Source organism: Pinus tabuliformis, chromosome 1_2 (assembly GCF_031772625.1).
Source record: "Pinus tabuliformis cultivar Carrire ecotype Pingquan chromosome 1_2, CPIR1, whole genome shotgun sequence".
Taxonomy (NCBI): domain Eukaryota; kingdom Viridiplantae; phylum Streptophyta; class Pinopsida; order Pinales; family Pinaceae; genus Pinus; species Pinus tabuliformis.
The window spans coordinates 93,052,054-93,078,325 of NC_142298.1; the positions used below are offsets into that span (position 1 = coordinate 93,052,054).

The window sequence follows — 26,272 nt, forward strand, 5'->3', positions numbered from 1 at the left end:
GACTGGCCTCCTCGCTTCTCTTTGGAAATGGCGCGCTTCAAAATTCAATTTTGAATTCAAATCAAATAGGTATATGAGTATTAATGTCGACAGACTGGATTACATACTATCATGTTGCGATCAAGGCCGAGACTGAGGCGACAGAAGACTCCTCGATGCTGGCCTGGAATTTCAAATATTTTTTTCCTGTCGATTGAAACTTTGGAGACGATTGTTTGTTTTCCATGCCCGTCAATTTACGTTTTCAGTAAATTTATGACTGGTCTTTTTTGTGTGTTACATATTAAAAAAATTAGCACGAGTTCTTGCTGTCAGATGTTTGACATTCTACCTGTGAAGAAATCTTCCATCATGGCCACCAGAACACCAAATTCCTTCCTGTTTTACAGTGTGTGTCTCATGGCTACCAGAACACCAAATTTCTTACTTTTTGCAGTTTGTGTTTCATTCTCATCGTTTCTGTCCTGAGCCCAGTGTTAAGGGGATGTAGTTGCATCCATCAATATAAACTCGCCTGTTACACTTACTCAAGAGCCAACAATGGTAATAAAACTATCCTTTCCATGGCGTAATTACTTACTTTGGTGTTATTATTGCAGTTGGGGCATATGCATACGGATCGTTTGCAGCGATCCATTGAGGTGTGCCAAATGCCAGAATGCCCTGTACATAGTCAAAAGACAATCCCAAGCCACTAATCATTGGGGCAGCCTCAATCAATTCATCTAGTGTTTTGAAATATTTAGCTGTGTATTCAAACGCTCTAATACAACCACTACAACCATCTAATATTTCATGAAGTATTCCATGTTCCAGGTCACATGACCATGTAGAAAGACTAGACACTAACAACCAAAAAAACCCACCCCTTGCCAGGTCCACACCACTGCAAACTCTTCTCGAAGATTCTATGGTCAAAGGACGTAGTTTCATGGCTGCTGCAGCTAACTTGTGCGTGAAGCAACCCATCCTTCCACCAAATCCCAAGGAGTACTACAAACCAAGTCCTGATTCCCACCATCGGCACTTGCTGAAGCGTGACTTGCGGCACAAGTTTTGTGTATACTTATATAAATAAGTGCACTAGAGATACCAGAGGCAGGTACACATGCAAGAGAAGCGCATTACATTTGAAAAAACAGATTTCATAACAATGGAGGGTTGTGGAGAAGATGGGCAAGTAAAGCTGTTAGGTGTGGCTTACAGTCCCTTCGTGGTGCGGGTTCGCATAGCACTCGCTCTTAAAGGGATCCATTATGAGTTAATTGAAGAAAACATTCAAAACAAAAGCGAGCTGCTACTGCAATCAAACCCTGTTCACAAGAAGATTCCGGTGCTCATCCACAACGGAAAGTCTGTTTGTGAATCGATGATTATTGTGCAATACATTGAGGAGAAATGGGAAAAAAAGGCACCCAATGTTGTGCCCAAAGATCCATATGACCAATCCATTGCCCGCTTCTGGGTTGCCTTCATAGACGATAAGGTATTTCACCCACTTGTTCGTTATCTGCTATTTGGGCTTTTGTGATTTGCAGTTAGTTTTTCGCATTTCTGCCTCTGACATTAATTATTGGCGCCTGCAGTTCATTCCAAGTATTCTGGGAGTTTTCAAGGGCGAGGGTGAGGAGAAACAGAAAGCGGTGGAGGAATCGGTGGCAAACCTCGTTCTGTTGGAGGAAGCGTTGTCCGGGAAAGCGTATTTTGGAGGAGACGAGATAGGGTTGGTTGACATTGCATTGGGCGGGCTATTGGCAACGGTCCAAACGATCGAGAGGGTTACCGATAGTGTTATAATAGACACACAAAAATTGCCGCTATTAAGTACATGGGTCCACAAATTTTGTAAAGCGGAGGGAGTGAAAGAAGTTTTGCCCGATCCGGCCAAGTTATTTGAACTTGTCTCGGAGATGAAAGCGAAATTGACATCGCCACCCGCTGGCAATTAGAAGGGAGGAGGCTAAAATAATATTTAGATAATAGTTGTTGTGTTAAATTTGTTACAAAATGGTAATTATTTAGGGATGTGGGAGTTGGTTAAAATTAGAGAGATAATTGAGTGTTGAGTTAAGGATAAAAATTTAAGTGCAGTGTATATTTAGAGTGTGAGTTAATTGAGTTAAGTGTGTGTGCATGTTGAGTTATTTTGGGCAAGTAGTTAGTCCAAAAATGTTTAAATACTCTTATTGGGTTCATTGTATCAGTCATGTTTTCTGTGATCAATAAAAGAGCAACAACTAGTATTTTATGTGTGAATTTGTGTTTTATTTCCTCTCTCTTTACAACTAAGTGGTATGAAAGCTTTTGGTTAAAGTAGAGGAGCTTTTGGTTAAAGTGGATTGGTATTTTATGAAAAAACGTTTACATATTTGGGAGCTTTATTTGTTTTATTAAAAACAAATTAAAAATGATTCTTGAAATTTAAAGTACATTTTTGGGAGCTTTATTTGTTTTATTAAAAACAAATTAAAAATGATTCTTGAAATTTAAAGCCGAAGACCCTCCATGGGCAAGTTTAAAAGGTTTTTTTTATAAGGAGGGATAAGAATCCTGGTGGAGAGTTTTTCTTTTAAATTTTTTTTTTTTAAGAAACAAGGTGTATGGTATTAAAAAAAAATGGAAAAAGAGTTGGGATTTGTAAAATCTGTTAATTTGCAAAAAAAAATTGTAGTATGACAATGTTTTGGGTAAAGATTGTACCCTATGGGGGTGCATATTGAAAATCGTTTTTATCTTTTTTGGTGATATGGAAGACAACCTCATGCAATCAAGAAGAATCTATAAAATAGAGGAAAGACCACAGTCATAGGTCGCAAAGCGCAACTGAAGCATATTAAGAAAAGAAATAAAAAAAAATAGGCAAAGATCATTTCCATGGGTAGAGGGGTTCATGCTGTAGCCGAGGAATTGAGAAGTCTAGCAGAAGACAAAGAATAAATCAACGGTGATTTGTGTAGCTTTGATCTACTACCACCTCCTATGTTTACAGGTAAATATTTTGATCATTGGGTTATCAAGCTGTTTACTTTTCGTAGAGCTAAAGAGTTAATTGAGTATGGGTCTAATAACCCATATGATGAAGTATGTGATGCTTTATCATTGAATTTTATAAAACACACATTGGATGAGAAGTGTTTGTGCAAGGTAGCAAAGGCTAAACTTCCAAGGAAGCATGGAAGTTCGTGGAAGAAGAATTTGGCGCAAGGGGGAGTGACATGCAACATCAGGTTATGTCACAAGCAAAGAAGTCAGGCATAGATATGAGAGTATATGAGCAAGAATCTGAGAGGAAAACAGAGATTGGAGAACCCCACTCAAAAGTGGATGATGGTTGTCAAGACCATAAAATTGAAACCCATTATGCAAGCATGCATATGGATGAAGAAGTGCAACAAAGATTGCAAAGAGAGAAGTTGAAGCCTCTGTGTGTGAAACAGAGAAAAAACAAATAAATGCTCAAGGACTCCACTGTAATGTTGATGACACAGATGATGGTGAATCCCACTGTGCTGAGACACATGTCAATGATGACTACAAAGTTAGATGTGAATCGATGAGTCTAGTCGTAGCTTATGGATTTGGTGACGTTTAAATTGTTAATGAAATTGATAATGATCACATGCATGCTCGGATATCCCACCATAATGTGGATGAACATTATGTTGATGATATGTGTGGTTTCTTTTTTGAAACAGTGATTGATTGTGGAAATATGGTAAGCGCAGTGTTTGATGAAACATTGGAGGTTGAAGCTGCCACTGTAGCAGCGAGATATGAAGCAGTTGGAACTCGCCAAGAAATAGTATGTCATTTAGCAGCAGTCGATGATAAAGAACAGGATAAAGTGATTGAAGAGTTTTTTATGAGAATATCTAATAACAACATGACAGTGGAAGACAACCTCCATGTAGTTGAAAAGAAGGCAGATGTAGAGCAGGAAGCTCTCACTAAAGAGCATAATAAAGATGTTTTTAACATTGTTTTTGTATATGGAGGTGTTCAGAATAGCATGGGAAAAGAAGTTGAAAGCAAGGTTGTTAATAAGTTTGATGCAGATTTGAAGCTCATTGAAGAATGGATTCAAAAACTAATTGAACAAATTGATTCGAGTCTTAAATCAGCAGTTGGAATAAAAGAATTGAATGAAAAGGTGAATAATGATCTTGAGTGTGCAAATTACAAGAAAAAACCAACAGTACCTAATAATGAAAGTGAAAAAAATGATATGGATGTTTTTGAAGACAAAGATGAATGCATTGAAACCGTTTTTCAACAATGGAGTCAAGAAGAGATAGGAATGTGCTATCAAGAAATATGGCAGAAAGAAAGTCATGAATATGAAGTGCAAGAAGCAGAGCAAGGAAGACAGCTTGAAGATGCAATGTTGTGGCAGAAATCCATGGTTGAACGAATATTTGAAGAGGAAGGTGTACTAGACAAGATTAGATTATGTTTCAGTGCAAATTCAAGAAAGTCAAAGAAAAATTGCAACAACAACAAGTAAAGAAATATGGAGCCTACAACAAGAATCTGCAACAAAGAATGAAGCAACTTCGAGGATTTAAAATTTGGAAGAAGAGAAAAAGAAAATGAAAAGTTGTAAAAGTCTTAAGTCATTGAAAACCTAGCTGAGGCATAGACCAGCGGGCATGTTCCAGTGATAATTGAATCAATTGTTATTATAAGCCTAACAGACATAGTTGACTCATGTTGTGTCATATGGTCGTAAATAAGGGGGGGTGTTAGAAATTGTAATTGTAATCGCTAGCTTAGAGCCCAAGTTGCATTAATACTTCCCAGCAAGGCCTTTCAAGAAGTAGCATACTGAGTGGAAAGCATTGGAATTCCAATCAAGACCAACCCATCAGGATCAACCCACTGAGGAAGGCCTTCCACGACCAACTCTTCAAAGGGTTAACCTTTTATTCCGAGATGGGCCATGAGGTGCGATATGGGTCTAAATCGTAGGCAATCCAGTTGTCGGTTTTGTTGGTACCCTCTCTAGTGCCATTTAGCTCTGTCCTATATATCAGTGTTTATTTTTTTGACAATTTTACACCATAATTGTATTTTTCTTACCACTAGGAGTGCAAGTTTTATACATTGGCAGTAGAAGTAATTTTTTTTACAGTACACAGATTTTAAAATGCATCAATTGAAATCTATTGTGGGAGTGGTCCTCACCAGGAAGGGGAGATATCCTGAGTGGTCTCAGAAGATCAAACACACTCTCATTTCAATGAGCTGTGGAAATGAGTTTGTGTAGGAGAAGGAGATAGTGAACCTGCAAAGCCTACCTCAGACAAAGAATTCACCATTTGGGAAACAAGAATAGCAAGGCCTATGCCTTGATTGCAACATCTAGAAATGAAGAGGTGAGTTGCCATATGTCACCATTTTCAAATGCTTTTAAAGCCTTACAAAAATTGAAGTAACTCTATGACTCACTCTACGCTTGAAGTTGTCCAATTGATGATTAAATTGTTCAGCCTTGAATTACAAAATGATGATCCTCTTGCTTTTGCATCAGAAGTAAAATCTATTATGCATGATATCGAAGTCACTAATGTTGAACTAGACATTCCTCTCATAGCTTTTTTCAAGGCACTTTATCCCACTTATTCAAATTATCTTGAGTCATTGCAAGCAAATGGAAACGTCAAAGAAATTACCTTTGACTCCCTTGTAAATAAATTTGCTGAGAGAGAAAAAAGATTTTGGGAAGAAGATAACTCCTTAGTCTCCAGAAGAAGTTGTGTGTCTTGCACAAAGAAAGAAGAATCATGCTCAATATTCTTCCAGAGGAAGAGGTGGTCGAAGACGAAGAGGAAGAATATATTTCAGAGGTAGGGGGGCCAGACACTCTCAAGGAGAAAATTATGACCTTCATTGCATACGTTGCAATAGAGATGGATCACATGATGCATCCACATGCAAGTTTCCATGGGACATAATTGAGTAGGAAAGAAATCAGCCCAAAGGTAAAACCAATGACAAAGAGAAAGGTAAAGCACCTGAATCCACTCATTATTTTGTGTCACATTGTAATATTGGAGTAAATGAAGACTTGTTTAATGATTCACTTGCTTCTTAGAAAAATGATTGGTTTCTTGATTCAGGAGCAACTTGCCACATGACTTTTAAAAAATATTTTTTTGACAAATTTACTGACAATGTTGATGGAGCAGTATACTTTGCATACAAATCAAAACTCAAGCCATCAGGGCTTGGCACAATCAGGCTCAAATTGCCTGGTCTTCTAGACTTTCTTCTGCATGATGTTTTATATCTCCCACAGCTGAGGAGAAACTTTTTGTCCTTGCTCCACATCTGCTAGCAAGGAAACTCCATTCATATGTTTGACGGAAAGGTTGAGGTGAGAAAAGCATCAAATCACTCACTTGTCATGATGGGGATAAAAGAAGAAAGACTTCTCAAGCTGCAAGGTACCTCTGCTCATGCACAAAAGTTCTTATATAGTTCTCATTATGATGAAGGTACATTTCCATCAAGTCTATTATGGCATGCTAGATTTGGAAACTTGAACCATGAAAACCTTCACTTGTTGAAGAAAAATGGTGTTATTGGTTTCCCTACAATTCCTAGGAAACTTAAGTAGTGTGATGCTTGTATTCTAGGAAAGCATATCAAACAGTCTTTTCATGATTCACATTCCAAAGCACATAGAAAACTTGAACTCATTCATTCAGATTTATGCGGTCTAATATCTATTCCTTTTGCAAATGGAAATAAATATATGATGACATTTATTGATGACTACACTAGAATGTGTTGGGCTTATTTATTGAAGAACAAATCTGATGCTTTTGAAACATTCAAGAACTTTCATACATGGATTGAAAATGATGCACAATTTCATATTAGCTCTATTCGCACTGATAATGGAAATGAATACACTTCAAATGAAGTTGAAAACTATCTTTGCAAACATGGGATCAAACATTAAACAATTGTGCCTTATACTCCCCAACAAAATGGAGTAGTTGAAAGAATGAATAGGACAATCCTAAATATGGTACGTTCCATGATGTTTTTCAAGAATGTAAAATTGATGTTTTGGGCTAATGCAGTTCTATGTGATGTATATGTAAAGAATAGATATCCATCTAATGATATTAGAAACAAGACTCCTTATGAAATGTGGTATGGCCACATTCCTTCGGTAAAGTATCTCGGGGTCTTTGGTTCCACCTGTTATGCCTTGATACCAAAGGTACATAGAAAAAACTTGGTGCAAGGAGTCGTAAATGTATCTTCTTGGGTTATTCAAATACCTCCAAAGCATACCGTCTATATGATGAAGTTAATAAAATGTTTTTTGTATCTATAGATGTAATATTTCTTGAATCTTCCAAAGCTAACAATGTTGTTGAGCGGAAACTTGATCGCTTGGATAGATTCGGGCAGGAAAAATCATTTCAAGAATTTGATAATTAGATTCCACATCTTGAAGGGGGATTCGTATACTGGATCAATCTGTGGAATCTTCTTCTAAATCACACTCTCCCCCACATGAAACTCCAACCACTGATGATACTTTGAGTGATTTGATTGACAAAATTGGGAGACTTAATCTTTAGTTAGTCCAAACTCAATGAATTGAGCAACCTAGACCATCTCAGAAATGTCGCCCAAAGTGGTTGACAAAGACACTTGAAAGTGTTCATCCTCATGAGGTTGGAAAGACAGGAACACGAAATTCAACCAGGAAAAATGGAGGTGATGTAGATGATTCTGATTCACTTGTTCATATGGATGTTTCTTATGATTGTGAACTAAATTTGTCTACAAATTTTGAACCAACTTCCTTCAAAGAAGCGCTTCTCATGGTGAATGGAAAGAAGTGATGCAAAAGGAGTATGATGCCTTGATAAAGAATGGCACTTGGAAGTTGGTTGATCCTCCATTAGGATCCAAACCAATTGGCTGCAGGTGGGTCTACAAGAACAAGTATAAAGCTGATGGCCCACTTGACAAGCAAAAAGTCAGGCTTGTGGCAAAAAGTTTTTGCACAGAAGGTCGATTATGAGGAAACTTTTTCCCCCATAGCAAAATAGGCTACCATCTAGACACTCTTTTCCCTAGCAGATCAGAATGGTTGGAAAGCCATCAAATGGATGAAAAAACTTATTTCTTGAATGGAGATATAAAATAGAATGTTTTTATGTTCCAGCCTGAAGGATTTTCTATCAAGGGACATGAACATAAAGTATGAAAATGTTTGAAATCCTTGTATGGCCTTAAGCAAGCACCAACAGCCTGGTATGAAAATTTAACTGAGCATCTTCTAAAACTCAACTTCAAACATTATGATCTTGATGACGCAACTTTGTTTTTCAAGAAACTTGGCAAAACAATTGTATATCGTGTGGTATATGTAGATGATCTTTTGATGACAGGGAACAATGAGAGCTACATTGCATCCATAAAGAAAGAATTAAGGAAAGGTTTTGAAATGACTGACTTGACTATCCTCACTACTATCTTGCTAGTGAAGTAACTCAAAATCTAAAGTCTATATTCCTCTCTCAAAAAAAGTATATTGGAGATTTGTTGAATAGGTTTGGCATGGCTGAGTGCAATCCTCTAACTACTCCAATGGAAGAAAACTTAAAGCTCACATCCATTGAAGGAAAAGAATTAGAGGATGCAACAAAGTATAGACAACTTGTAGGACGTTTCAACTACCTGACTACTACTAGACTAGACATTTCATTTGTTGTTGGAATCCTCTCCAGGTTTATGCAAAAGCCTTGTGAGGGACATTGGTCTATTGCAAAAAGAGTTCTAAATTACTTGAAGGGAACCCAAGAGTTTGGACTGAAGTATACACAAGCGGGGTGACTTCAGCTTAATTGGATGCTCTGATTCAAACTTCAATGGAGACAAAGAAACTGGGGTATCTAATTCACGTTATTCTATGGGTCTTGGATCAAGAGTTTTCTCCTGGAGATCACACAAACAATCAGTTCCATCAGACTCCACAACAAAGGCAGAATCTGTGGCAGGGTTGAGGCAACAAAAGAAATTGTGTCGCTCACGAAAATTCTAGAAGGTTTGCAAGTAAAACAAGTACATTCAACTCCACTCATGATTGACAACACCTCTGCAATAAAGTTGGCCAAGAACCCAAAGTTCCATGATCGAACGAAGCACATCAATACAAAATATCATTGGATTCGATGTCATGTTGATGCAAAGACAATCCATCTATGCCATTGTTCCACTAATGAGAAGATTGCAGACATCTTCACCAAAACGTTTGGAAGAGAAAATCTTGAAAGATTCAGAACGATGATTGGACTCACCAACATCCCTTCAGATTAAGGGGGGAATGTTGACACCTAATCATTGGGATTGGGTGAACACTTGTAAATAATGTAAATAGTAAATAATGGAAAATAAAGAGCCATTGGGAGGTGAAGCCCAAGAGTCACTCCCTCATGTATATAACCATGATAAATCTTAATGAATAGACATAATTCATTTGAGGAGTTACCTCCTGGCCTAACAGTTAATCTTAAAGGGATCAATTACAAGTCCATTGACAAAAGATAACATTCAAATTTTTTGAGCCATCTCTACATCTAATAGCATTATTTGAATTATGTTATTTACGCACTTACTTTTGTATATTTCTAAAAATTTAAAGCATACTTGTGTTTATGAGCTAGTTTTGCTCTTTGTGAGCTCTAATTAGTTGATTTTATTCTATGAAACTATGAAGTTTTACCCTCAATATCCTAATAGGCTCTCTATAGAGGTGTCTCTTGATTTCTACATACATTAAACTTTGCTACTAAATTTCTAACCTATAGGTTTTCACTGATGGAATGTACTTCAAAACCCTAAGGGTTATGTTCATCCTCCCAACCAAGACTAATTCCAAGTTATTTCAATTGTATTAATAAATTAGAAGTGGAATTTAGAATTGAATCTTTAATTGTATTCTCCATGAGAAGAGCCTTCCAATCAATGTAAATTTTGCTCAATTTGGATATTGGAACTAGATGGTATAAGCTTTACAAGTTCACAAAATGTTAATAACTTCTCCAATTTTTTCAGAGCTTTGAATACCTAGATTGAAGCTCAATAATTGTGCACAACACCAATTCTATTAGACAAAAACAAAAAAGTAACCATTATCATAGTAATTCCACCACGCCTATCAAACCCTTCTTATGATACTCAAAAGAAATACAAAACACTTACATTCCCCATTGTTGTCGTTAAAAAAAGGAAAAAAAATCATTGTGTTTTACGAATTCTCAACGAAAATACGAGGGTCAAGGGAGCGATAACCTCATTGCGACCTTACTTTTATTTATATTAAATTCTTTGTTAATCTGACATATTTTTTCACTAAACCCCACTAATTTTCTACATGTTATTACTGAGTCAAAACATTATGGATTTCAACCAACTCGTTTGATTTTATAATCCGTGATGGTCATATGTTGTCTTTTTTCTAGTCATATGAAGCTCCATTTTTAATAACTTAACATTTTTCATGGAAACTATCCACATGGATGATCCCATCCATCTTACGTAGGTAAAAAATCTTCAAGAACATCATGCATATAGGTTAAACATCAAATGTGAAAGGCCTTACAAAAAACCATTAACTACTATTCAATGGAATTAAGCCTTATTATACCCCTTGATGGTTCCTCATGGCATGCACCTATTACCTAATGGAGTATTAGGAATCTACATTCCTTAACTCCTCAACCACTTTCTCTTACACATTGGTGAGAAACCCCTATCATTTTATCTAGTTTGTCAATGTGTTTTTCATGGGATGAATGTTAGTTGCCAATGGTAAAATGGGTACATCCCTTCTTGATCCTGTCCCAAATGCCACAAGAGGTTGTGGGCCATAGATATAAACAGGTGAATTAAACCTCAACTCTTCACAAAAATTTGGACCTCAAATCCAATACATTGCAAATTATTGAATATGAAAAAAAAACTTCAACCTCTCACCATTGGATAGATTCCCAGGTGCTAATGGGAAGTTAGAGATCTAATCCTTCCTACTTCCTCCAAATTGTGATTAATCCTCATGTCTATGAACTTGTTCCTTACGAGAATAATATAAATCATTTGTACAAAAAGGCCCACCACCACATTAAGGGATGAAGTCACTAAAATTATTTGGATTTTCTTGGAAATTAAACTCCCTAAGTGTCTTTGTTGATTCTTTCTTATATCAAAGAGTTACACACTATTTCACAATGTCTCATCACCATGAAATTCATGGAATTAAAATGTCATGGGTAATGTCACTGACACAAGTCTAAAACTAACTATACCTAATTCCCCTACATATATTATGTAGCTTTCCCAATATTTTAATCACCCTAAAATGAATACACACAATGGTGGTAATGTCATTCCCTATGCATGAACTACCCATACTTGTCCATCATCAAACCTGAGTGGCACTATGTGGCAAATGTGCTAACACTCTTAGTCGTAGGACGGGTAGCCACTAAATGGCACATCACAATTCCATCCCTTAGGAGATAAAATCACCATAATACCAATAATAAGGTCTCTCATGGATGACCAAAATTAATAAATGCATGCATAGTTGTAATAATAAAAATGCAACAAAAACAACTATGGTTCAACATATCCCAAGAAACTCAAATTCTTACCAAAAATATCTAAACATAATCTGACATATATCATAAAAAAATACATATTTTTCATCTACAAAATAATCTTAAATTTCAGGCAAAGGAAAGAAATTGTAAACTTCTTGTTCAATCAACCCAACCTATTAATTCTCATAATTTAGACAATCTCATAAATTACAAGTAATTCTAAATATTTCATCTACTACCCAATAATTATAAAACTTTATTTTCCTACCCTATAACATAAGGAAATTCCTCCGCACACCTTAAAAATATTTTAATATTTTTTAATAAAATATATTGATTTACAGATTAGTTAACATAGAGCAATCTAATCCACTAAAAAAATGAAAGATGAAATTGAAGAAGGGATGCAACTCTCTAGTGAGACAATTGCTCATTGAGGAGATTGCACCACAACACTCACTTTCTTGCATTCACGAGTCCAAAATCACTTACATATATAGGATTGCAATCTAGTGAATTGATTCCTATAATATAGGAACTGAAAATATATCTAAGACTAATTAGGAAAACAACTCAGCCAAACTCTATATTGAGGAGAATCTTGTAGATTTCCCTATTATTCCAACTCTCCCACTTAATGGAGAAATGTGTTTTATACCACACAGAAATGATTCCTGCATACTTAAAATTTTGCCTTTCTAAGATTCTTTGTAAAGATGTGAGCTACATTTTCATTGGTATTACAACATACTAAATGAATTTCCTTGTACTGCATATTTCCCCAAAAAAGATGATAATGTGTTTCAATATGTTTTAATCTTGCATGGTACATAGGATTGTTCGATAATTGATGATGCTTTGATTGTTACATTTATTAATAGTTAGTGTTTTATAAACTTCTTCCACATCTTCAAGAACTTGCTTGATCCAAAATACTTCACAGGGAGAAACGCATGAAGATTTGCACTCAACTTCATTAATGAGAAAGAAATAATCAATTTTTCTTATTTCTCCATTCCACGGTCCTGGATCCAAAGGCTAAATGCATATCCTAGAGTTTATTTTTAAAGACATATTGAAATTTTATTTTAAAATATTTTTATTTTTATTTTTTTTATTGTAAAATTTTAATTAATTTTTAAATTGTTATTTAAATAAAGATGAAAATAATTTACTGTAATCATATATTTCAATATTAAATAGAAATAACTTTAAATTTAGTGTTTTCATTAGTTACTACAAAGAATACATAAATAAACATATATTAATAATAATTATAGAGTATTTCTGTGGCTACATAGCTAGGGTTTTTTGTCTGGTTGTATGCGCGGATTTGTAGGATGATGGTCCACAATGGATGGGTCAACGAGGCGGAACTTGTCAAATATTCACAAAACCCATTGGATGACATCCCTATCTCGCCACAACCCAAAGTCGTCCTATTGGATTTTCAGCGAGCACTAGCGATCTCCAAGTCTATTCCGCTAGTGATGTCATGCCAGAAGTAGTGGACAGAGTATTTTTTAAGGATTTAATAATTTTCTTATATATAGTATTTTAGATTATTATTCTGGTTTGAAATTTCACACTTATAAAATGTAGGCGAATTAAAAAAAATGTAATTTACTATTAAAATCTATAATTTTTTTGTGAATAGCATCCATTTAATCATATATATGTAGGTGAGAATTTGGAAGAATGATTACAATAATCATTATTTTATATCTACGTTTCGAGTCACAAACAAGACTCACAATCAGGATATGATGTGAGAGAAGGAAAGAAGGGAAAAATAACCAAACAAATATAAATCAAAAATCAAATAAAAATGGAAAAACAAATAAAAATAATAAATATCTAAGGAGAAAATTTTGAGGAATAAGAAGAAGGAAATAAATAAAATCAAAAGAAAGAACACAAAAAAGGAAAGAATGAATAAATGAAAAGGAAGAAGAAATAAATAAAAAGAAGGGAGAGAACTAATAAAAATACTAAAATAATAATAATAGAATAATAAAAATAAATAAAATAAAATAAGCATAAAAAATAAAAATACAAAATAAAATGAAATACAAAAAAATAATATTAAAAAAAATAAAAATAAAAAGAAATAAAAATAAAATAAGAGAAGGAAGGCACACTAAAAGAAGAAATTAGAATAGGATAAGGAAAATGGAAAATGATCAGAGAGAGAATATCCAAAAGGAATGAGAGAGGAAAGAGCCTTGATGAAAGAGGAATAAGAACAGAGAGGAATAAATGAGAATAATAACAAAGGAAATTATCAAACGAAAGGGAAATAAGGGGGAAATAAAAATAAGAAGAGGGAAAAATGAAAATAAACCAGAGAAAGCAATAAATAAAAATAGGATTACAACAAATAAAAATACAATAAAAGTATAACAAAATAAAATAAAATAATAAACATAAAAATAAGAATAAGAATATGAATAAAAATATAAAATAAAATAACAAGATAACCAATTTTTTTATAAATTAAAACAAAGGAGAGAGAGAGGGAAGAAAGGAAAGGAAGTAAACAATCATTGGATATGTGAGATTAACGGGATTTAGCTAGTGCTTACCTCAGTACCACCATCTATGTTTAAATTGCTAGGGTGCTTGATGATCTCTAATGCTTCTCTAATTTTGTGTTTGAAATAATGATCCTATTTAGTGATGATGTTAGAATCTTCAAATATATATGTAATGATCCTCTTTAGCGATTATTTAATAGAATCTTCATATATATGTAAAATTGGCGAATAATTTTTTCAGAAAAGTACAAAAAATAACCCATTTGTGAAATTTTGCCACTAAAATTTTCCCTAGTGATGGATGCTCACTCATGCTCTAATATATAATGTCCACCAAAATGCTCCAGTCACGAGATTGGTCTGATAGCTATGATTTTGGGAGTGTCAAAACCAACAATTTTGATCATGACTCAAAAGGTTGTATGTGTCACTTCTTATGGGCAAAGTCTAGACCCTTTTGTCTATCCTCTATAGGTATCCACACCATTTTCTAAGGATATCTAACCTATCAGATTCTCACTAGCCCTTTAGGGTTCATCAAGGTCGGCTCAAGCTAGCAATTTCATAGGCAGTGTTCTAACTCTGAATATTTTGTGTGGCGAGCTGACAACTCAGTCAGGGCCATTAACATTGGTTTCAAGAAAGATGTTAGAAAATGAGACGATTAGGAAAAATGAGAAATGTGGTAAGAAGAAGCTAAATGAAACAAATTTCGTTTTGGGATAAGAAGTCATGCTAAACAATATCCATCATGTGGAGGAAACGACTATGGTTTTCTAGTTTTCTATATGAAGGATGAACCAAAGGGGCTTCACTCAATGAACCTATGACATATCACGTGCGTTCCTGGCATACAAACAATACCTTTAATTAGACTATATATTGGAAAATACCTCTAAACATCGCATTATTTAACCGTATACCAATACAAACCCAATACTCCTTCCCAATTTTAAAAACCCCTACTTTCACTAGATATTATAGGTATCCATTTTACCATTAGCATGTTTTATACCCCTTTATAAATTTTCATTAACTTTGAGTTCCATTTTTTATACTTGTCAATATAAAAACCCTTTACTACATATTATATGCTGAATATATTGTGTCATTTTTTTCTCAACATATATCCCCTAATATGAATGCATGTGGTATGTTATTTCTCACCCAGTGAAGCCCTCATGGGATGCACATGGACACTCTACGTTGGTGGACCGAAAAATATATCTTGCTACCACTGAGTTACAGCCAAAAATTCGAGATTTTAGCTAAAGGTTGGATGGCTTGGGTGAAAAACTCTAGGGTAGATGCTCATATCCTTCCCAAGGGTCATTGGTTCTACAGTTCACATGATTTATTCTTAAAATGTTGGTTTTTGTAGTTTGATGTTTGCACTAAAAAACTTAATTTCCTTCTGATATGGGTTTGGCTCACCGACCTTCCACTAGTATTGTGATCCTAGGCAGTCATCAAACAAATTAGGAATGATCTTCTATGAAGCTCATGAATCCTAAAAAAGTTTGGGATATATGAGTATGGCTACAATTCAGGTAGGACTGAATATGGATAAGGGTTTAGCATACATTATCACTATTATCTATGGCAATCAGTTCTACAAGAAATCCATGAACTGTGAAGGTATCCCCTTGATATGTAGTCATTATCATTATTATGGTCATATTTGATTGGATTTCCCTCTAGAATGTTGGAATAAGGGTTGGTTCCAAAGACCCAACTCTAGCCCTCTCCTTCTCTAGGCAATCTCTCAAGGGAGAAGATTATCATAGACCCTCCTCTTCAGGGCTCAGGGGTCAAACCTCTTCGCTAATGGGCATGTGTCTACCTATCACGAGGACCCAACTATGAGATTGATATTTGTGGCGCCATGTATGTTATCAGTCCCTTCCTTTGCCCTTCCTGATACAAATTTTCATCTTTTGTCTACTTCATCGAAGGATGCGAATTTTTGTATGGATTATTTCCCCCCTCCCCCCTCCTCTATAATGTTTCCTCTCATTTATTGAATATCGACTTTATCCAGTCTTTGGAGCACTCTCTTATCATTCCCACCAACCCCCCCCCCCGCCCACCCCCTTGATCATCTCTCTCTCTCCCCATCCCCCTCTGTAAAGTTGATTGATCCCTTGGTTTTGTTGATTCAAGACAAGGATTCATCCTCAGGTTCCTCTTCTTCAAACCCTTGGCCTTCCTACAACCTCTACCCATAATCATGTCTCTCCCCTTCCCTCCCCGATGATAAGTATTACAAATCCAAAATTCTGGAGGGAGGCCTTGGTGGACTCCCATCTGATTGGTAAAAGGGGTTGAAGAAAAAAGTCTTATTTCTCTTGGGCACAAAAAATTGAACTTGAAGAGATCCACCTCGGTAAGAAGAAATATTTATATGGGGCTCTTAGAGAATCAACCACCAATAGAGGATCGACATGAAGATTCTTTCCCTCAATTTTCAGAGCTTTAATAGCCTGACAAAAATATTAGCTCTGAAGCAACTAGTGGATGTAATATGTCCTCAAATCTTGTTGCTACAAGAATCAATGATGGATGGTAGTTCAGTGAAAAAATTATTGTCCTTAGTTTGGTTAGTGTTGGTATGTGTTGCTCTAGATTCCCTTGGGAATTTTGGTGTAGTTGTAACTGAATGGAAGAAGGTAGATTTAAAACTAATTTCTGTTTGGTCAATAGAAAATGGCCTGATGACTGATATTTTTTCCAGGGATCTGCAAAGGGATTTCTATGTTCTAAACATTTACTAGCCTTACTTGGAGCAAGATTAATTCTGAAGGAATATTTTTTCACATCCAAGCCTAGCACAAGGTTCGTCTATTTGTGGAGTAAATTTCAACTTCACTATTAGCATGGTGAGAATGGGTGCCAATGGAAAGAGTTGACCCTCTATCTAACTTTTTTCTAGAAGGCATGGAATAGGAGAGTCTCCTAGACCCTCAACCCATAAAGTTGCTTCCTATTTCAAGAATCAACCAAGTAGGTCAAGATCGCATAACAAAGCATATGGACAAATTTATGATCTCAAAAGTTTTGATGGAAGAAAACTTGAGGATGAGGCAATGGGTAGCTTCAAGCTCCTACTTGGACCACTACCCAGTTTTCTTTAAATTAAACAATTCATAATCAAAGCATCCAAGTCTCTTTAAATTAAACCCTCATTGGTTGAAGACCCTTTGTTCCTCCCCTGCATCAAAAATGTTTGGAGGCCCTTCGACCCATTAGCCAGAGAGTCCCCCCCCCCTTACAATTTAAATAAAATATCAAAAGAGAAAAAGTTGTTGCCTTTGGCTGGTGCAAGAAACATTGCACAAAGGATACTCAAAAACTCATTGAAATCGAAGAAAATATCAAGTTTCTTCTTAAGGGAGAGGATCGTGGGATGGAATATGAAGCTTAGATAAAAATTATTAAAGTTCTTGAAGCTCAACAAAAGTTAATGCTCTAGGATTTAAAAAAGTAATGGAGAATAAAAAAAACGCTCTATGATTACATGATGGGAATGAAAAAATTATTTTTTTCATCTTTTTGCAAACCACGAGAAATTTATTAATGTTGTATGGGTTATTCAAAAGAGTAATGGCTCCCAAGACACTACTTTTAAGGACATTGCTTTGGAAGGTGTATCACATTTTCATTAGCTTTATTAAGGTAAGGAAATGGTAAATATTGATCTTATCCTCACAGTGACATTTTCCTTCCCTCTGTTTGTGGAGGATTAAGACAACAATTATCTTCTGGATAAACTATCTTTGGACGAATTGGAAAAGAATCACCATGGATTTTAGAAAGGCAAAGGTACGGGCCTAGATGAACTCCTGATTGAATTCTATATTGAATTCTTTGATTTCCGAGGGTTGGATATTTTAAAGGTGGTGGAGTACTCAAAACTGTAGGGAAAAATCCTTTCCCCCTTCAAATCCACCTTTATTTACCTCATCCCTAAATTAGATAACCCCAGATCTTTTGAATTTTTTCATGTGATCTCATTGTGCAATTGTTTCTACAAAATTATTGAAAAAACTATATCGTTGAAGCTTAAGAGAATACTGTATGAGAATATCTCACTCGAATAATTTGGATTGGTCTGTGGTAGACATATTCATGATGCCACTAGTCTAGCTCAGGAAGGGATTCACTCTATTCACAAATAACATTAGAAGAATGTGGTATTTAAAGTTGATCTGTAAAAATATTTTTATAGGGTAAATTGGTTATATGTCAAACTTCTTATGCTACATATAGGATTCCACCAACCTTTTGTTTCATGGATTATGTGATGTATTTCATAAAATTATTTTCCCTCCTCATAAACGGTGTTGCATCCACCATTTTCAATGCACGTCACTATCTTTGATAAGGATGTCCTTTGTCTCCTCTTTTGTTCCTTCTACTCATCAGAGAAGCTTTGTTCAAACATACATTCAAAGGAATCCAGTTGGGGCAACTTGCTCCCTAACACACCTTTTATTTGTCGATGATATTGTCATCTTCTATGATGTTGATATTTCAAATTTGGATTTTTTTATCTTTTTCCTCAAAGCTTTCTGCAATTTGGTCGGAATGGAAATCAATAAAGAAAAACCTTCATTTTTCACATGTTTCCTATAGATACAAGATTGGCCAAGGTTCTCTATAGCTTTAGAGGTACCAATTGGGGACTTAAATCAAGGAATGAAATATTTGAGGTTTACTTTTAAACCAAATAACCACAGGAAACCATATTGGTTCTCAATGATAGGGAAGATTCAAGAGACAATCGAATGCTAGTGCAATAGTTGGCTCTCCAAAGCTTATCATGAAGTCCTTATAAAATCTGTCATTGAAGCTATTATGGTCTTTTGGGCCACCCTAGCCTAGATTCATATAAGGATTCTTGATAATATAAAATAAAAATCTCTTCCGTTCCTATGGGCAGGCAAGGAAGACAAGAGTCACTTTTCCCCATTTTCTTGCTAGTCCATCGCCATCCCAAAATATCTTGATGGTTGGGGCATAAAATATCTCAGATGGTTTGCTTCAACGTTAGCTGAAAAATCTAGATGAATATTTATTAAAGTGAAGGTTTATGGGAAGAATACACTTTTTAGAAATATACTAGCCCTACTCCTCTAATGGATTAGGTTAGGGATATGAATAAATCGAGATCCTCTAGTTCTATTATTTGGAAGGCCCTCATTCAATATTTTCAAAGACTCTCCCCCAAATTATGTTGGAAATCAGGGAATGGAGGTCATTTTATCATTAGGAGGGATCCCTAGATGGGTTCTATTAGAAATCACATCCTCCTTGAAATTGTCATTAGTCAAATTAATAGTGCAGGTTTCTTTTACATATCACAAATCTTGAGGAAACTAGGACACCATCGATTTCATAATTGGAAGAGTAGTGAAGATATAAATTTTGAAGGGGAGATAGTGGATGGATGGAATTAATACATATGGACTCTCCATAATTCTCATGTTTCCTTATCAAATACGATGGACATGATTATTTGAATTTGGGACTCATCTGGAAACTACTTGTCAAAAGTCATTTATAAATGTATTATGGAGGTAGCTTCCATCTCCCAAATACTTTGGTGGGGTAAGATGCTCAAGCAATTTCATTTCTCTACTAAGGAAAAGTTATTCATGTGGAATCTCCTCAAAACTAAGGCTCCCACATTGGACAACCTACAAAAGATATCCTTTCATGGGCCTGATAACTTCCCTCCCTATAAGGTACAACTGGATTCTATCAACCATCTTTTCATCAACCGCTCATTTGCTAAGGAGGTTTGGGGGGGGGATTTCTAAGCTAAAAGGTGTAATTTTTCACTAGGTGGGGGTCTCCATTGAAGATTTTATAAAACAATGGCTTTCCTCGCCTGTTGAAAAGGCCTACAAGGCCTTCCCATTATCGATTTCCTGGGGAATCTGGCTTGAACAAAATCAAGTTATCTTGAAGGCAAGTCACCCTACATTATGAAGGTTGTTATCCAAGGTTATTGTTGTACTTAATACAAGCTTCAAGCCATTCTATTCTGTCTAGCCTTCCACCATCCATGAAGCCATCATACAAACATCCTCCTTGTGGGCCTTCCTTGATGGAGCTACCTAGAAAAATCCCCAAAAGGAGGAGTTGGAGGTCTCCTCTTCTTTTCTGAAGGTCACACAATCTCCTTCTGTGTAGGTGTGGTCCAGGTTACCAACAATTATGCAGAACTTATGATGCTCAATTTTCTCCTACATATTGATCTCGAACATAACATCTCAAATATTCATATTTATGGGGACTCTCTTTTGGTGATCAAATGGATGAGGGGCGAATAACATCTACAAAACTTTAAGCTTCAACCACTTTCTCAAAATATTAAGTGTATGGTTCAATATTTCACTATAATCTCGTATGACCATATTCTTAGGCACAAAATCAACATGGAGACTCCCTCTCAAAGATGGGATTAGACTTGGACTTATCGCAGAGGAAAAATATGGTTGTAAAACATACTCTTTACATGCTCACTGGGCCAAAATTGGATAGCTTTGTCCTTCATCAATTTATCAGTTTCATATATCTGGATTGTTTATATATATGATAGTACACAGGTCATCATGAGTAGGTTTATGATTTTTCGATAGATTCCATATGAATTGATACATTTTTTTAGCATGATATGTATATTTTGTCATGATATGACTTTATAGACTTCTTATGATAGTTTACTTATGACCGTGTGGGATCGTATCTTTGTTTTCAACCTCGTGCTATTTTTTGAATGCCTTTAAACACATGAGGATATACTTTAATAATTTCTTTTCTTTTTGAAAAAAATATTATATAGAATATTTCATAAAGAAAAATATAATTTATATATATGTTTTTGAAATTTAATATAAATTTAATGAAATTGGAGATTTAATTTATTTATTTATTTTACACAGATTAATAATATTTTTTTATATTTAAAAATTATTTTACGATATAATTTAAATAATAGAAAATTAAAATACCCTAGAATTTTATTAAAATTTTCAATTAAAAAAAAAAGAAAAGAAAGAGGAAGAAGGAGGACGACTATGTTTACAATTTTCCAAACGTGATGATGGATGCAATGACTCAACCATTAATAAACAAATACAACTTTGACATTGCCGTAGTGTACTTATCGATTTGTGTTCATAAAGGTATATTTAAATAATTTATATCAATAATATATATGAGCACCGCAAACACATGAGAAAAAAATCAATAAGATATTTTAAAATACTAATTATCGATTATCGTTACAGTTTCAAAACGTGATGGAATGAAATATTTTAATAATTAATTAACAAATATAATTGACTCAGCAAGAGTGTATGTAAGGAGGTGAGGAAGGCACCAATTCGTCTTTTTCATATGGTATATTTTAAGTTGGATGCATCAGGTAAGTTGATATGAGATTTCATAAATTTAAAATAGAATAAATTAATACATTAAAAACACGTGTTAAAGTGATGTTGAAATTTGGTACCGGAGGACAGGTGGTTCCCTTAGGCTTTGATCTTTGGCCTAGGGAAAAGTGTCCAAAAGAATTTAATTTTTCTCCTAAAGTGACTTTATAGTTTTATAAAGTTAAATCTAATTCAAAAGTGACTTTAAGTGATAAAGTTACTAAGTTTAATTTTAAAGTGACTTTTATAAAGTCAATGAAAAATTAGAAAGGAAAAGTGACTTTGGAAATAAATGACTAAGTGGGTCTTTATTAAAGTGGGGTGAATTAAAAAATAAAAAGTGAGATTTAAATGAGCATTTAATCTCATCCATTGATCTAAATCTATTTTAGCCATTGGATTTAGAGATCACCCAAAAGTCACTTGGGTCACCCAAAAGTCATTTGGAGTTACATTAAGAGAGGAAAAGGAGGAAAATATCACATTCGATTCAATTCTTTCATGAGCAGATTGGGAGAAGGAGAGCAAGAGAGCAAGAGAGATTTCTGAGTAGGGAGGAGAAGGAGACAGCAGCTTGGCACACATTCCAAGGCAACAGTTGAGCAGATTTGTACAGCTGATTCAGCACACAGTGAAAGGCATATTTTGGCACGATTTTCGAGGAGAGGTTTGCACAAAAATTGAGGAGCAGTTTGTTGTTTTTTCTGCACGCAAAACGAGGGCCATACAGCAGCATTTAATGCTGAAAGTGGGCACAAAAATCGAGGAGACCGTACAACATTTATTGCTGTCCTGTTTGCTGTAATTTCCAGTTTGCTGTGAAGCATGGGAAAAGAGATAAGTTGTAAATTTATTTGCTGATTTTTTGCTGAAAATTTCTCACTGTAAAAGGCAATTTTCAGGAATAAAGAAGAGCTCTCAAACCGGTTTTCCCCAAGAGTTGTAGGGGGTTTTTCCAGGGTCACATTGACCAAAATCTCAGTGTTTAAATGTGTTTTAATGGCCGTTTATTACTGCTGATTTTTATTTCTGCAATTTCCAGCATTCTGTAAAATTTTCAGAATTTGTGTTTTCAGCAAATTTATTTTTTCAGCTTGTTAAATGTATGGTTATGGGAAAGGGAATTTAACTATATGGGAGAAATAAGGAGAAACTGAAAACCGGGGTGGGAAAACAGAAATTGCTACATGGTATCAGAGCTTGAGTGCTGAAGGGCAGTGTGGGACAGCAAAAGCAAAAATTACAGTTGTTGATTTTTCACTCAGAAAATTCCAGCATGCTGATTTTTTCATAAACAACAGTTTTATCTTTACTACAGCAGTGCTATTTTTCAGTTTTAGGACAGCAGGATGTCATTGGGATTGAGGGTGGAGGATAGGTTGGATGGGCATATAAATTACAGCGTTTGGAAGGAGAGAATGCAGAGTATCTTTGAGGAGGCAGAAGTCTGAGATATCATGGTGCATACCACACAGAACCCTGTTGTTGTGCCTACTGATGCTACTAAGTTGACAGCTTATAATAAAAAGAACAACAAGGGTAAGAGGCTGATTCTAGACGGAATCAAAGACCATTGCATTCCTCATGTGAGAGGAAAGAGCAATGCCCATGAGATGTGGATAGCATTGTCCAATCTCTACCAGAGTACCAATGAGAACCGGAAGATGGTCCTGAAGGAGAAGTTGAAGAACATTAAGATGGGTAATGATAGTGCAGCTGGATATCTCACAAAGATTACTAATGTGAGAGATGAGTTGGTAGCGATTGGAGAGGCCATTCCACCCACTGAGTTAGTGCGGATTGCAGTGAATGGCCTCCCCCGTTCATGGTTGACCTTTGCTGATGGGGTTTGTGCACGTGAGACCCTTCCCACATGGGAGAGGTTTTGGGATGATTGCATTCAGACAGAGATCAGGAAAGGTCAGCTTGGGGCAGCCAAGCCAGTTGAGCAGGATGAGGATGTAGCATTGGTGGCAGGAGGCAAGAAAGGGAAAGGGAAGAAACAGGCTTCCACAAGCAGTGGTGGGGGCAAAGGCAAAGGTAAAGGTAAACAGGGGAACACACAGAAGGACTATTCCAAGGTGAAGTGTTGGAATTGTCAAAAGATGGGACACTATGCAGTTGTGTGTCTGGAGAAGAAGAAGAAGAAGGAGAAGAACCAGGACGTGGCAGCTTCAGCAGAGATTGAGGACTTTGCTGGTCGTTTTGATCGAGAGTTTGTGTTCACTACGTGTGAGTCCTCTAGTGCAGGATCACCTGCCACACAGGTTCAGAGGGAGCATGCTTTTCCCTCGATTAGCGGAGCATCTTCAGGTATCTGGTATGTGGACAGTGGGGCTTCACGTCATATGACAGGAGTCCGTGAGTACTTCTCAGAGCTTTCAGAGAGTGGCACTGATATTGAGGTAGTACTCGGTGATGAAAGAGTTGTTAGAGCAGTCGGGGTGGGGACAGTGACATTTCAGAGGGAGTCCAAACCTCCCTTGAAGGTGTCAGAGGTTCTTTATGTGCCAGGGATGAGGAAGAACCTCATATCCGTCTCAACTTTGGAGGATAGAGGATATGAGGTACTGTTCAGGGGAGGACAAGTGTTGATGTATCCTAGGGGCACTCCAGCTGATTCAGCTAGAGTGATAGGTGTACGCCATGCAAAGGTGTACAAGTTTGCATTCCAGCCCCTTTTGGGATTGAGCAGTAGTACCGACAGCAGAGCTAGCAGTTCTGAGCTGTGTGAGATTTGGCACCGCAGGATGGGACATATGTATCATGGAGCCTTGAGGACATTGCGGGAGATCACTACAGGTGTGCCAGATTTCAGTACTGATCACTTTGATACTTGCAGAGGTTGTGCGATGGGCAAATTTGCCAAATCCCCTTTTCCCAGCAGTGACAGCAGAGCGACGGGGATACTTGATTTGATTCATTCCGATGTGAGCGGTCGGATGTCTCATGTTTCCTTGAGTGGATATGAGTACTATGTTTTATTCATTGATGATCACTCCAGGAGGACCTGGATTTATTTTTTGAAGACCATGAGTGAGGTCTTCAAGCGGTTTTAGGAGTTCAGAGCTCTTGTGGAGACTCAGACAGGTCGAAAGATCAAGTCCTTGAGGTCGGATAATGGAGGAGAGTACACCCTTGGAGAGTTTGTTGACTATTGTGCGGAGGCAGGCATTAGGAGGGAGTTCACTGTTCCTTACAACCCCTAGCAGAATGAGTTTGCGGAGAGGAAGAACAGATCCATCATAGGGGCTGCCAAAGCCATGTTACATGATCAGGGGTTGCCATTGTTCTTGTGGGCAGAGGCCTGCAACACAGCTGTTTACTTGCAGAACAGGAGTCCGCATTGTGCCTTGGTGCACATGACTCCGGAGGAGGCTTTCTATGGGAAGAAGCCTGATATTGGTCATCTTCATATCTTTGGATGCATTACATACTCCTATATACCCAAGGAGAAGAGGACCAAACTAGAGCCCACCGCAGAGAAGGGTATCTTTGTGGGATACAGTGAAACCTCAAAAGCCTTTCGGATTTACATTCCTGCACAGAGGAGAGTTTTTGTCAGACGGGATGTGAAGTTCGAGGAGGACAGGGCCTTTAGGAGGTCACGGGAGCTAAAGTATCTGGATCAGCCAGACCCTCAGCAGCAGTTGAGTCAGTCGCAGGGATCCAGTGGATAGGGATCAGGAGGATGTCAGGTCCGTCAGTGAGCAGTGGCTCGCTGATCCAGAGGGGTGGTGCTCCGGGCAGCATGCAGAGCAGTTCACAAAGCAGTTCACTAGGGAGTCCACTGATGGACAGTTCACACGGTACCTCAGCATCTACAGGTTCAGGTGCAGGCAGGAGGACAACAGACAGATAGTCAGGATTTCAGGCTCCTAATGATGATGATGAGGAGGAGTTTCATTCTGTAGTGGGAGAAGTACGCTCAGGGAAGAGGAAGCCCAAGTGGCTTCAGGACACCTTGAGAGATGCCACATCTGTTGCTGAGCCGAAGAGGCCAGTCAAAGAGAGTAGACCACCTGAGAGGTTTTGTAGCTATATGGCGATAGTTACCAGCATCCTTGACTCTGAGCCTTCTAGCTATGAGGAGGCAGCTAGCCAGCAAGTCTGGAGAGAGGCCATGTAGGAGGAGTATTCTTCTATCATGAAGAATGATGTTTGGGAGGTGGTACCGAGGCCTGAGGGCAAATCCGTGGTTACTTCCAGATGGCTTTACAAGGTAAAGCATGCTGCAGATGGCAGCATTGAGAAATTCAAAGCGAGGTTTGTGGCTAGAGGGTTCTTCCAGGTAGAGGGAGTTGATTATGAGGAGACCTTCGCTCCCATGGCTCGATATACTTCGATCCACTCCATTATATCGATAGCAGCATAGATGGGTTGGAAGATCCACCAGATGGATGTGAAGACTGCATTTCTCAATGGCTTCATACAGGAGGAGGTGTACATTGAGCAGCCGCAGGGCTTTGAGGTGCATGGGAAGGAGTCCCATGTGTGCAGACTAAAGAAGGCCCTTTATGGCCTGAAGCAAGCTCCCAGAGCTTGGTACTCCAGGATAGATACATATTTGCAGGGGATGGGTTTCACAAAGAGTGAGGCAGATCCGAACCTTTACTTTATTGTGATTGGTGAGGAGCCTCTCATTATGGTGCTGTATGTG

The 26,272-nt window shown here is 36.8% G+C and overlaps 1 protein-coding gene across 1 annotated transcript; it reads left to right on the forward strand.

Moving 5' to 3' along the window:
- Positions 1-1,080: 1,080 nt before the first annotated feature.
- On the forward strand, positions 1,081-2,256 carry LOC149204599 (glutathione S-transferase U17-like). The gene is made up of 2 exons (XM_089393324.1): positions 1,081-1,486; positions 1,587-2,256. Exons 1-2 carry the CDS (start codon positions 1,109-1,111, stop codon positions 1,947-1,949), a joined length of 741 nt encoding a protein of 246 aa, XP_089249450.1. The 5' UTR covers positions 1,081-1,108; the 3' UTR covers positions 1,950-2,256.
- The last annotated feature ends 24,016 nt before the right edge of the window (positions 2,257-26,272 follow it).

Excerpts from the sequence above, each read along its gene's own strand:
- LOC149204599 (XM_089393324.1), top strand. The coding sequence starts at position 1,109 with ATGCAAGAGAAGCGCATTACATTTGAAAAAACAGATTTCATAACAATG. Across the intron at positions 1,487-1,586 it reads TTGCCTTCATAGACGATAAG|TTCATTCCAAGTATTCTGGG; the intron begins GTATTTCACCCA and ends TGGCGCCTGCAG.